This window comes from Bombus flavifrons, chromosome 13 (genome assembly GCF_040668555.2).
Source record: "Bombus flavifrons isolate JBK064 chromosome 13, iyBomFlav1_principal, whole genome shotgun sequence".
NCBI classification, from domain to species: Eukaryota; Metazoa; Arthropoda; class Insecta; order Hymenoptera; family Apidae; genus Bombus; species Bombus flavifrons.
Window position 1 is genome coordinate 5,932,323 of NC_138454.1, and position 12,930 is coordinate 5,945,252.

Below are 12,930 nucleotides of genomic sequence, written 5' to 3' on the forward strand. Positions count from 1 at the left end.
TAAACTTCATTTATCTTTTTTGCTCGCACTTATTTTTATCTTCAATAAAAATACAAGACTGTATGGAACTTCCCTATATTTATTATCTTCAATATAATTTAGTTATATAATTTTCTAAAAAATTTGACAAATATTCCATAGATCTGCTTCTGCCTTATTACTATATTATTTGTTTTAAATTGTTTAATTCATTAATATCCGAATTTGGTGAAACATATAAAAGCTTTTTATTCTTATAAAAACTTCAAAAATTATTTTTCTGATTCGGCAGTAGCATTGTCATGTAAATCTTTTCCCAATATTTTTACATATTAAGAAATACACGTTATATTGAACATAACTATACATTATTCTACATATCTCTATAACGGAGATTCCGTATAGGAATTATTATAATTGAATATATATATGTATATGTAAGGAACTGATTTATTACACTCTTATGAAATAAAAGGTCGTGCTCAAACACATGATTAGATAAATCAAGTTTCGCTTGACGAACTATATTCAAGATCTTATATATGTACTACGTTTCTTTCATTTACTCTCTTTAATTCAGTTCTTATTTACAGGTAACTTCAACTATATTTTTACTTATATTTGAATTATTACAAATCTATACTAATATCGTAAAAACAAACTTTTAGGTAATTTTATATATCAATATATCGATTATGACTACTTTAAATCCCAATGAACTTACTATAGTAAAAAGAGACCTACATGTTCCTTCTCTTGATGAAATAAAAGATGGTAATTCTTAACTAAAATATAATCTCTATTTATAAAAAAATTTTGTAATGTAATATAAATACACATATTTTTTTTAATAGTCTTAAAAGAAGGATTGATTAAAAATTTCGCGGATGTAGAAGTAGAAGTTGTTGATTGCCCAGATTTAACAAAAGAACCTTTCACACTTGCTGCGCCAGGTAACTAATATTTTAAATATTAAATATTTTTTGTATTATTTTAAATTAATATATGAAATTGAATATTCAGGATTAGGTGGCAACCCAACATTACTAGAAATTGGTGGACCAGCATTTCTTCTTCCTACTGTACAAAAAAATAAATTATATGACATCCAACAACTTTTGAATCACTTACAATACAAAGAAGATTCTTTTGTTGTTGGAGCAGGAGCTGGTCCATGGCCATATCTAAATTCCAATTGTGAGGTATAGCAATTACAGTAAACTCTTAGTTATAAATTTACATATTCAATTTAATTATTTCCTAGATAAATAATTTACTTTCTTCTAGCTTATAATGAATTTAAGTGTTTCACCATCCAGTGTACAAAATGAAACTCGTATTTCATCTGTCAATACAACAAATGGAAATTGCGTGCTTCAAACATTACCTAATACTGAAACAAGACTCGCTTTATTAGCTAATTTGTTTGTTACTGGAGGGAAACCAGGTAAAGTTTTAAAAGTCCATGCTAAAAGACGTACTGGAAATGATGATTTTATTGCATCTATGCAAAAAGCAATTGCTCTGCATTATCCAAATAATCTTGTTGGTAAGAAATTCTATTATTAATAAATATACTTGTGATAGATGCAGTTAAATTTTTGTATTAAATTTTTACAATTATAGGATTAGGAGGAATGTTTTTAATGAAAGATGGAAAAGTTAAACAGCATGTTATGGCAGACTTCTCAAAAACTCCATTAAAGACGGAAGCACAACTTAATAACTGGTTACACTTCTATAATATGTCAACACCCCTAATAGCTGTTGGTACATTTGTCAGTTCTGAAAGTGTAAGTAAAGTTATATAAAAGTAGATGTTTTATAGTTACAGGATAAAGTATCTAAACTGCATTTTAATATTGATAATAAATGATCTAAAATCTTATTTAGTCTATTATGTGTATTGTTTCACAGTATATCGCGTATGAATTGTAATTTTAGGATTTAGATCTTCGTGTTCAGCATTTCCACAGCTTTTCCCATCACGGAGAAGGTGGACATTATCATATTGATACAACACCGGAAACTATTGAATACTTGGGATATTTCAACTTGGGTACTACACTTTACCGTGTAGATAAACCACTAACTGGTATTCAGTTTGGAAAGGATTAATTGCTGTTATATAATTGTATATACATTTTGTCTAAAAAGTGATGCATAAATGTTTATGATATAATAATCTTATAAACATATTTCTTTTCTAACTATATAATTCAAATTATTTGAAAGGAAAAATATATTTTTCAAATTATTTTACTATCATAATAAAAATAATCACTGAAATAAATCTATAAGGTGTATGAATGTATCTACAGGCTCCTTTAATATTATAATTCATTTAACAAAAAATATAGATTCCAGTTATTTATATTAAGTTACATAATTATGAATAGATGTACTTATTTCAGTTATATTAATGAATACATCAATTTCAAAATGAAAAATGTCTTTAAATAAATGTAAAGAGAACCATATTTTTATAACAAATTTGATCTTATAATTAACATTTTTTTACTGTTTTACATACAGACGAATTTCAATTCGATCGTTACATTTTCCAAATCTTCCTACCAGCATTAATCTGTAATAAGCTGTTTGACGTGCAAAGCTGTATGTTAATTTTATCAGACAGCAGCTGTATTAGCGGTAAACGGTAGTATACCGCAAATGTCTCGTTCAGTATAATCGTGTATTGTAGCTGTAAAATAGCCAAAGAATGAAGTTCAGCATTGAATCTACTGCTTCTTATAACAGTATACATCCAGAATATCATTACACTGAACAATTCGCCAATAATGCTGAAACGTATCAAGAGGGTACCAAATGGTATGGAGTATTTTTGGCATTTTTATCAGGTACATTTTTTACAATTAGTTCTGCATTAGTCAAAGCAGTAGAAAACGTACATCCTATGGTATTACTGGCTATCAGATCTGTTCTACAAATGCTAGTTATGGCTACTGTAGCACTTAAAGTTTCCAAAAGTCTTTTTGGACCCAAAGGGCAAAGAATGCTCTTACATTTGCAAGTATGTTAACTATAAAATTAATAATAGTTATATAATATTCTATATAATAATAAATAAAAATAATCTAATAAAGTATATCATCTTTTCTTAGGGAATAGTAGGTGGTGCAACTTTATCATTATTATATTATAGTTTTCGAAAATTACCTATAGGAGATGCTACAACAATCATATTTAGTTCTCCAGTGATTGTTATTGCACTATCTTTCATTTTGTTAAAAGAACCTTGTGGAATATTACGTGTGATAGTTATGTGTGCACTCTTTGCAGGTGTTGTTTTTGTATCTAAACCACCATTTCTATTTCAGGTAAAAGAACAACATTTTTTATACTTCTGTAAATAAATAATTTGATATAAAGTATTTCTTTTTTAGACATATAGAGCTGAATCGTACAATGTGATGGGATATGTATGTGCTATCTTAGCAACCCTGTTTACAGCTCTTAACATAGTTATTATGAGGAAGTGTTCGAAAATCCATTATTCAACAATAATCTTCAACCTATCTTGGTATTCACTCATTACAGCAATATTTTTCTTCTTCCTTGTGTCAGATAATCACGAACAAAAATCAAAATTGCCACATGATTGGATTACCTGGAGTAAAATATTGTTAGTAGCACTAACTGGATTATCAGGTCAAATTTTAGTAACTAATGCATTAAAGATAGAAGGTGCTGGAAAAGTATCAGTGACTAGATCTTTAGATATTATTTTAGCTTATATTGTACAAATATATTTTTTTGGAGATCAGCCTACATCAACCAGTATCATTGGAGCATTTCTAATCATAGTCTCTGTTATATGTATGGGATTTGAGAAAGAAATTTATAATATTTGTGATTTTATTCCCTAATTAAAGATACAGTACCTTAAATTATATACCTGCTCTTAGCATAAACATAGATAATATTATACATATTTTTATGAATGGTGAAAACATTGTTGTTATACTATTATTATGATTTCCATAATATAAAGTTTTAAGACTTTATACAGTATAATATTAAATTATATATAACTACCATTCATTTACATAATTTTTTCAACCGCATTAATTTGTATATTTTGTATAAGTTTTAATTCAAAATAAAAACAAAAGCAGCAAGTATTTGATAGTGTAACTTAAACCGATTCTATCGAATCTGTACCATTTTTTTTAAACTTGTCACTAGATAGAAATGACACAACTTTAAAGTATACAAATGAATACATATTTACAATTGTACACACATCATTACTATATGTACTTCGAATTATCCGTGACTTTGTGCGGACGTAATTAATTATATCTTTATTATTGACGCGGTTTGTTAAAAAAAAAATATATATATATAACTACGATTAACAACACCATACCATATCCAAGATAATAGTATGTACACTTTCTTTCTTTAGCTACTTTATCTCTGATAGATACAAACAATTCTATCGAGAAAATGCTAATTTAGAGCTTATAGATCTATACATATTCTTAGATTTTATATAGTTTACAACTTAAGTAATACATATACGAATTTTTCAGCAACTGTTTAAGATTTTATCATGCAACATAGTATTGTATGCTACACTATTTATTTTAGATTAATTATCGGTAGAAAGAAGCCACGGATACTTACATGCAATCAATCTTCTTATAGTTGAAAAAACAAAAAACTTATGTACATGTTCTTGTCTGTACCACTTTTTAAATATTTTATTTCGAAATTTCATCCAATTTGCATTTCTTTGCAATTATTGCCACCTGCACTAGCTGCTCTATGCACGCGTTAACTAAATCAATTTTCGAATCTTTTGTGTTATGCTTAAATAATATTAAAGCTACCGTTAAACGGGAATGTAATTATGTGTAATATTGAAATAAGAATTATTTATACATAATATATCAATCTTTGTCCGAGATTTTTGATGTTTTTTTATGTAAATTTATATTTACATAGTTCTTACCCAAAAACTGTAACTTTACATTGGTCACATATGGATTTTTCTAAATTTATAAGACATCTCTAAATGTCTTGTATCATTATTCCGAAACGGTACAAAGTCTAGTTTGTATTCTGTGAATTTAAGTAGTTTTAAACTGATTTTAATTGTTTCTTTAGCATTACATCATTAATATAATTACATATACTACTAAAAAAATTAATCACTATTCAAGTATGTACACACATACAAAATATGATGCTGTCCCATGAATATAATTATTAAACGCATTCTCTATTACTTTCTCTCTGAATGTTTCTCTCTTAATGTTTCTCTGAAAAGTGTCTTTTTTCCTTAAACAATATTACCAATATCTTTTAATTTACTTGTTGAATTTTTTCAAATAATTTCGTTTATATATAAAAATATAGAAACAAATGAATAGTGGGCATTGTGCACCATTTCTATAAAGACAGATAAAAATATCAAATAATAATATATATATGTATATACACACATTGTTTTGCAAAATGTTACAAATGGTATCAGAATTTTTATTATATTCTTCATTATATTCAAAATATCTCTTAGTTATAAAAATAGAGCACACAGTGGTTTTGATTGATTGCCTCATATAATGCCATTGAAATACAATTAATTTAACTTTGGAATACATATATACATATATATATATATACATATATATATATATATATACATACATATATATATATATATATATATATATATATGTATATGTATATATATATACAATCACGCATATACACATATATCACCTCGAAGCTAAGAAAGATATTACAAAAGTCTACAGTATCTTGGATTAAATATAATAAAATTATTGTATGTTACTTTATACAAGAAAATATATATATATATTTTAAATAATTTTTAAAACATAATATTCAATTATACGACCTTGCAGACTTTAAACAATTTGGAACATTAATTAGATGTTCTTTTATTATTTAACATAATATTAGATATTAATTAGTAAAATATAAAACATCTGCAAAGCAATAAAAATCTTGAATATTTGTAACATGTAATTTAGTAAACAGCAAATATTATTTTATATAAAATAATTTCAAATTTAATTTAATACAACTTTTTGAGATGAAATATGTTTCTTATTAATAAAAATTGTATTCAGAGTATTCGAACAGAAAAAAATAACAAGAGATAATTAAAAATTAATTGAACTATTTTTATCTGAAAATAAATAAAATTATTAAATCTCTTTAGTAATAATTAGAAAGAAAACTTTAGTATCTGTGTATAATTATTTATTTTTATGGAACAAAAATGCGATGTTGCAAAAGCTACTTGTCAATATATCTAAAATATTTGTACGATAGTATATACACTATCTCCAATACTCAAATCTTTACTCTGTAACATTAAACTTTTATGAGCTTATAGTAATATGTAAATTTATATTAACCAAAACAAAATATAATTCTGCTTTTTCCTCTATGGTACTGTTTAATGTAATGCTATAATAGCATTCATCAGTTATAATAACATCATCAGCTATAAATAATATACAATTGATGAATGATATCACATCTAATGAAATATATATTTTCAACATGTAACATAAGTAAATAAATAAGATAATAGATACACTAGAATTTTGCCCTTCTTTTAAGTTTGAAATTCATATTTGATTCTGCATATTATACCAGCACTTAAATTAAGATAATTTGGGAGCTTATAACATTTAAGTTTTAATGTTTCCTTTTTCATCAAATTCTACACATGTTTCATATAATTACATACAATGCCAAATGTATTAAAATGGTTTTTTAATTTAAAAAAACCATTCAGATATGTTAGTATAAACAAAGTATACCATAATAATAATTATATTTTTATTATGAATACTATCAAATAATAATAATGCATTCGTGTTTCTTGTGTTACAGAATGCTCCAAAATATGAAAATTAATTTGTACAAATATGTTTCCATTGCAACTTGTGAAAAGTATGTGTATTAGTACACATGTTACAATATTACAGGTATTTGATTCAAGACAAATTTATAAGTATAATCTCTTTTTTCTTCAAATATGAATCAAATAGTTAATACCTAATTTCCCAATTATGCTATGTTGACTTCTACGTATTGTTATAAGTAAAAAATTAATGAAAAGCAATCTGGGTTCAGATGGTAATATTGCATACAAATTGTTTATCATAACATTACAATGCATTGGCTGTCATGTATCTAATTACTTAGGAGCTAAAAGCAAAGTACGGAGTAGATTTAATTCATATAAACGAATAATATATATTATAAAATACACTCGTATTAATATTTAGAATATCTTAATGTTTTATGTACACAGCGTGCCATTATTTCATTTTTTGTTAAATTTCATTATAAAATTGTGGATTGTAAAAGAATGGTCTAAGATTTTAATCCTTTGACAGGGGTAGGTGACTTTGTAAATTGTAAACATATAAAATATTTATAACATTACTCATTGTATCATGATTCAATATGAATTTTGAGCCAAACAGCTTTGTTAAAGAGAAACACGAATAGTATAAAAAGGATATAATAATAATGTTAATTGAAAACGATTATGTTTGAAAGTTTCTGCATACCATACATAGAATGACGTAATATAAACTAAAGACAGCATCAACTTTTAAAATATATGTTAAACACAAACATCTGGTGCACTTCATAGAGCAACGAGTAGAGGACATTTTGGCATAATAACATAATGTCAATTGAAATAAACATATAAACTTTCATTGACCATTGTTAAAATATTGCTTAATTAATCAAATATTCTTAAAATTGAACAAATTTTGCATACCTCATTAACTTCATTGAACAAATTAAATCAAATGTGTATTGGAACATGGACCAATAATTCTGCTCGGCTGGAAAATACTGCAGAACACATTTCACATGTATATTCTACAGCATCTGGTATTATAGTTTCTGGAATATCATCCACAGGGGCTATAACGCTATGAACAGCCAACATTCTTTGAGGTGTTGACTCAACTTTTACACTAAGTTTTACATTTCCAGTACCCACATCTTCAGTATTATTTGCTTCACCTACATCAGGAAGTATATTTTCTTCCTCGGTTGTAACACTTGCCTCGAATGCGACTTCTAAATTACTTCCATCCACTGAATGATCCATTAATCTTTCTGAATCCGTATTTTCTGTATTATTATTATCTTGTATTTCCTCGTGGTCAATATCTATTGGTTCTTGCTTAATTACATCTTTCTGTTTTTTAATTTTTCTCAAGACACCTGATTTTTTTCTAGGTGTTGGCTCCATTTTTTCATTATTAATAGCAAGAATATTGCCATTATTATTTCTGTGATTATTATTTGACGTTTTTTGTAAGTTAGGTTCTATTTTTATATTGGTTAATAGCGATTGATGATGTATTGGTGTTGGAGGTAATAAAGTTTCTTCCTTTTGTTTTGGGAATGTTGCAGGTGTTGGTTGAAGTTTCCCTTCAATGTGATAACTAACGTTTTTTGTTCTTGGTCTGTTCCTTTCCCCGCCCGGGAAAACACCTAACTTGTGCTCTTGTGGCATCATTTTAGGTGTCCTTGTTACCATTGTTTTAGTTTTCTGTCCCTTTTTAACTCCATCACCACCAATTTCTACAGGCACTCTTGTTTTTTGTGTATGAATCATTTTTGGTCTACCAGGTTGACACGAAGCTTCAGCTTCACTTTTTTTTTCTTCTTTCCTAAGCTTCTTCTTAGAAAGCTTCGATTTTCCAGGATTTAACTTTGAATTACTGACGATTGAATTTATATTTTGTAAAGAGTTTTCAAAACTTTTAAGAACATTCTGATAACCTTCTTCAACGTTCGATCGATGTTGCTTATTTTTTCTTCCAAGCTTTCTTTTTGTATTATCATCTGAATCAGAACCTCCTTCCATATCATACTGCTCAGTCATACGCAACATCGTGTTGGTTTCATGGGTTTTTAATTTACGTCTTCTTTTATATTTACGTGGTCCAGTTTGTGGTTGACGTCTTAATGCAGTATTATCATCACAATGTTGCACAATATGAGCAACTATTTCTTCCGATGTTCCATATGCATCACCACATACTTTACATAGGTATGGTGTAATACTACCTACACATTTTGGATCAGGACCTGAATGATGAGCACGAACGTGTTCTCTAAGAACAACCTAAGGTAATAAAAAAGAAGTAATAGAAAATTAAGATATAATGTATTTAAATGGAATAGTAAAGTATATTTTAATTAAGCTGCCTTACTCTTTGATTAAAAGCACGTGGACAAATTGCGCATCCATATGGCTTTTCTCCTGTATGGATACGTTCGTGTTTTCTTAAAGTTCCGCCATCAGCAAATGCTTTCCAACAAAATCTACAACCATATGGTCTTTCTCCAGTGTGAATGCGAATATGAATTTGCTGTGAACTACGACTACCAAATGTTTTTCCACATTCCCGGCATGGAAAAGAACGACCACCTAGATCTTTATTATGTGAATGACGGTGGCTAACCAAAGCTCTACCGTCAGGAAACTCTTCTCCACACTCGTCACAAGCTACCATCTTATTGCGATGTGATACCATATGTCTAAAACAAGATTGTAGTAAGTAAAAGATTGGGGTTACAGACATATAAGAACAATTATAATAAGTACCTTCGTAATCTAGCTTTGCTGTGAAAACGTTTCCCACATTTTGTACATCCAAAAGTTTTATCGACATTATGAACCCATGAATGCTTTAATAAACTGCGTTTATCTTTACACGTTTTTCCACAAAGAGTACATGTATTCGGTGGAGCATCTTCAGCATGATTTTGTCGAACATGTTCAGCAACTTCAGCATCATCACGACATCTTTCCCCACACAGTAAACATCGATGACCGGGTGATCTAGACAGGTTAAACAATCTTTTATAGTAATATTCATTTAAATATACAATATAAATAAATTTAGAATAATATAAGTTTTCAGAAATATTATTATCCTACAGATCCAAACTTTAATTAAAAAGAAATCTTAGTTAAATAGTACCTAGCATGAAGTTCAGCATGTGCTAATAATGCCAAAGCTTCCTCAAACCATTCGCCACAAACATTACAAACATGAAGTCGACTTGGACCTTCCATCATATCAGCAGCCTCCTGTTTGACATGAATCCTAATGCAATCAACATTAAAATTAATATCACATTGTAATTAATTTTCTTGCAAATTGGTCAAGCATTGAGACAAAATACAGTTTTAGTCAGTATATGCAATCTTAGTAAATAAATATAGTTTGTCCACTAGCATAAAGTTATCTTACTTTTGATGGCGTTTAAGTAAATCCAAACGATGAAAAGGAACACCACAAGTATTACAGTAGAATTCCCCAAATCTTTCATCTCCTGTATATGTGGCATCATTATCATATTCCTCTGTATCAGATTGTACTGTACCACCATGTTTGATACGAACATGTTCCCTTAAACTATTAACATCCCAAAACATATCACCACAAGACGTACATTCAAATGGACTATCACCACCATGTATGCGTGCATGAGAAGCAAGTGCTTTTTCCCTTGCAAAACCAACACCACAATACTGACACACATATGGTTTTGTTGGATCAGTTATAGGCCACCGTGGTGTTTGAACTTCATTTGATACAGGTGACATCTGTTCAGTCCATCTTGAACTTGAAGCATAGTTACTACTGCGCGCAGAATTTCTACTAGTCATTTCCTCCAAAAGGCGCATATCTTCATCAACATAATCATAAGATTTACTGACGTACTTGCCCATTTCCATTTTATTATCTTCCATATTGCGTTTTGAAATAGAATTATTTTTGCGTTTTCTTGGTACGCTTGATTGTACCTTTTTACGTCTACCTTTAGTAGATTCCTCTTCTTCTGGTGCCAATGAATCATCGTCATTTAAATCATCCTCTAAACCATCTCGTGGTGGTGCATAAGCATGAATCTTTAAATGATTCATAAGATCACATTTTCTTGCATAACGTGCTCCACATAAATTACAACCATGAGGTCGATCTGTTTGATGTGTCACCATATGATTCATTAAGTTTGCTTTCTTTCTGAACCTTCTGCTACAGAAATCACATGGATAAGGTCTGCTATTTGTATATGAATCTTGATCAATTGGCAATGGTATCTCCATATCATCATATTCCAGTAAATTTTCATGAGATACTTTTACTTCTGATATCTCAACTCTTCAAAATGTAAAATTAATTAATTATTCAATTTACTAAATTTAACTTAAAAAGATATTTTATTTAAACTTACCCATCTTCTGGTCCAGATCTATCCCAATTATCTGCAATTACTTCTTCTGTAACCTGTATGTTTAAATAATCATGACCTTGATCTTGTGGAACTATGTAAATAGATTCCATGTCGTTGGATTGTGGTACCATTAATATTTCTGACCCTGTCGTAGAAGTAACATTGGGAACTGACTCTACTGTTTCTTCTATTGTAACTTCTTCACAAGCTCCTATCACTTCCTCTTCTGCTCCAACAAGTTGTGCTTCTAAACCACATATTACCTCTTCGTGAATAACATTTCCCACCTCCTCCACCCACTGTAGTGTTAAGTCTCCAGCAACATCCATTTTGTTATAATCTAAACTTATTTGATCACTGAAATCACTAAAATATAAAAATTACTCTTAATCTTAAAGTTGTTATAGTGATCATTTTAATTTCTTTTATTTCATTACTTTGATATGTTATTTATACAATATCTATATATCATCTACCAGTATATACATAATACACAGAACATATAAATACATAAACATCAAAAATGTATTATATGAGGTTAAATACTGACACAATTAATTTAAATCTAAAGAGATATGGTTTAAATTCAAAAGAACAAAACCTTCTTTTTAATAGATGATTATCTACTTAATTTTTAAGTAAAAATAAAACATTGTGAATTAAAGAATTGTTTTCACAGAAAGTCTTCTATCTATAGTAACTATCTTTGTAGTAAGAAAATAATTACTTTAATTCATTAATTACAAAATGTTAACGAAATATTCCTCTTTATACATTTCCTATTGAAAATGAATTAAATTTATTTAATAATATATAATATTAAATAACATAAGGTGCAATGTTGAAAGTTGCGTGTGAAACTAACTTAGAAGATACAGTAAGAGTTATTCAAAATTATTTATCAATTATGCATTTAAGATTTTCTAAGAGCGTTTTCACTAAACTTTTTAAACAACGAATATTTAAAATGTTGACATCTAAGGTTATATTATATAGGTTATGACTTTAGAGGTTATAAGAAGCATTTCGAAATAGAAAATTGTTTTACGCGAATGAACCAATTGATAGAAGTGCCAAATAGATGGGTAATGAAAAACAATGGGTGGCCGATAGAGTAACAGTATTTTACATATGATCAAAGCAGTAGCCATAGCCTCTCTTTATTCTGAGCCTCCTTCCATCCAATTACACATTACGAACTATGCTAAAGTGGTACTTGTTCGTGCACGCGTAGAAATTTTCTGCCTCAATTCAATGTTGATAGAAATAGACGCAATCACAATAATTTACTTACTGTTAAATATCCTCTACACAGCTATTAACCTAACCAAAAATACTTTATCGAGATTAAGAACAGCGTCAACCTTCGGTTGTTTTCAATTTGGAGGGGATACGTTTAGAAATAAATTTAACAAAATGGCCGACAGATGTGACTTTGGGGAATAGCCAACTATAGATAAGAAATCTGCGCAAAATCTTTCACATTTGCATAGTACTTGCCTGTAACAAGTAATTAATCGTGTAGTGTACATTATATACATAAGTATCCATAAAAATTATTGCTATTCAATATATAACTTTTATTTCTATCTTGTGGATTTAGAATCATAAACTAAACGCGCGATATGTTAAATGTAAGTTCACAACTTTTCATTG

The 12,930-nt window shown here is 28.4% G+C and overlaps 3 protein-coding genes across 9 annotated transcripts; 2 read left to right on the forward strand and 1 right to left on the reverse strand.

Annotated features, from left to right (window-relative positions):
- Positions 1-200: 200 nt before the first annotated feature.
- LOC138186233 (ester hydrolase C11orf54 homolog) lies at positions 201-2,272 on the forward strand. Its single transcript, XM_069125854.1, has 7 exons — positions 201-572; positions 648-753; positions 834-932; positions 1,003-1,181; positions 1,267-1,528; positions 1,606-1,772; positions 1,924-2,272. Exons 2-7 carry the CDS (start codon positions 675-677, stop codon positions 2,095-2,097), a joined length of 960 nt encoding a protein of 319 aa, XP_068981955.1. The 5' UTR covers positions 201-572; positions 648-674; the 3' UTR covers positions 2,098-2,272.
- Positions 1,616-12,723, reverse strand: LOC138186217 (zinc finger protein 420). 7 transcript variants are annotated; one of them, XR_011174839.1, is made up of 9 exons: positions 12,569-12,723; positions 11,275-11,640; positions 10,287-11,201; positions 10,014-10,139; positions 9,635-9,871; positions 9,240-9,567; positions 7,787-9,151; positions 3,408-3,610; positions 1,616-3,346 (listed from the first exon to the last, which is right to left on the reverse strand). XR_011174839.1 is itself a non-coding variant. In XM_069125825.1 (8 exons), the coding sequence occupies exons 2-8, from the start codon at positions 11,601-11,603 to the stop codon at positions 3,572-3,574; spliced, it is 3,084 nt and encodes a 1,027-aa protein (XP_068981926.1). In that variant the 5' UTR covers positions 11,604-11,640; positions 12,569-12,723; the 3' UTR covers positions 1,616-3,571. The 7 variants fall into 7 exon arrangements, 3 of the variants coding, with proteins under 3 accessions (XP_068981926.1, XP_068981924.1, XP_068981925.1); XR_011174838.1 differs by having other exon boundaries at positions 1,616-2,783; positions 3,160-3,610; XR_011174837.1 differs by having other exon boundaries at positions 1,616-3,022; positions 3,160-3,610.
- Positions 2,702-4,054, forward strand: LOC138186232 (solute carrier family 35 member G1). Its single transcript, XM_069125853.1, has 3 exons — positions 2,702-3,013; positions 3,105-3,320; positions 3,387-4,054. The coding sequence occupies exons 1-3, from the start codon at positions 2,702-2,704 to the stop codon at positions 3,867-3,869; spliced, it is 1,011 nt and encodes a 336-aa protein (XP_068981954.1). The 3' UTR covers positions 3,870-4,054.
- Positions 12,724-12,930: the final 207 nt, after the last annotated feature.

Coding starts and splice junctions, on each gene's coding strand:
- LOC138186232 (XM_069125853.1), top strand. CDS start 2,702: ATGAAGTTCAGCATTGAATCTACTGCTTCTTATAACAGTATACATCCA. Junction 3,014..3,104: donor GAATGCTCTTACATTTGCAA/GTATGTTAACTA, acceptor ATCTTTTCTTAG/GGAATAGTAGGTGGTGCAAC. Junction 3,321..3,386: donor AACCACCATTTCTATTTCAG/GTAAAAGAACAA, acceptor TTTCTTTTTTAG/ACATATAGAGCTGAATCGTA.
- LOC138186233 (XM_069125854.1), top strand. CDS start 675: ATGACTACTTTAAATCCCAATGAACTTACTATAGTAAAAAGAGACCTA. Junction 933..1,002: donor TTTCACACTTGCTGCGCCAG/GTAACTAATATT, acceptor TTGAATATTCAG/GATTAGGTGGCAACCCAACA. Junction 1,529..1,605: donor TTATCCAAATAATCTTGTTG/GTAAGAAATTCT, acceptor TTACAATTATAG/GATTAGGAGGAATGTTTTTA.
- LOC138186217 (XM_069125823.1), bottom strand. CDS start 11,603: ATGGATGTTGCTGGAGACTTAACACTACAGTGGGTGGAGGAGGTGGGA. Junction 11,202..11,274: donor AGATCTGGACCAGAAGATGG/GTAAGTTTAAAT, acceptor TACATTTTGAAG/AGTTGAGATATCAGAAGTAA. Junction 9,152..9,239: donor CACGTGCTTTTAATCAAAGA/GTAAGGCAGCTT, acceptor TTATTACCTTAG/GTTGTTCTTAGAGAACACGT.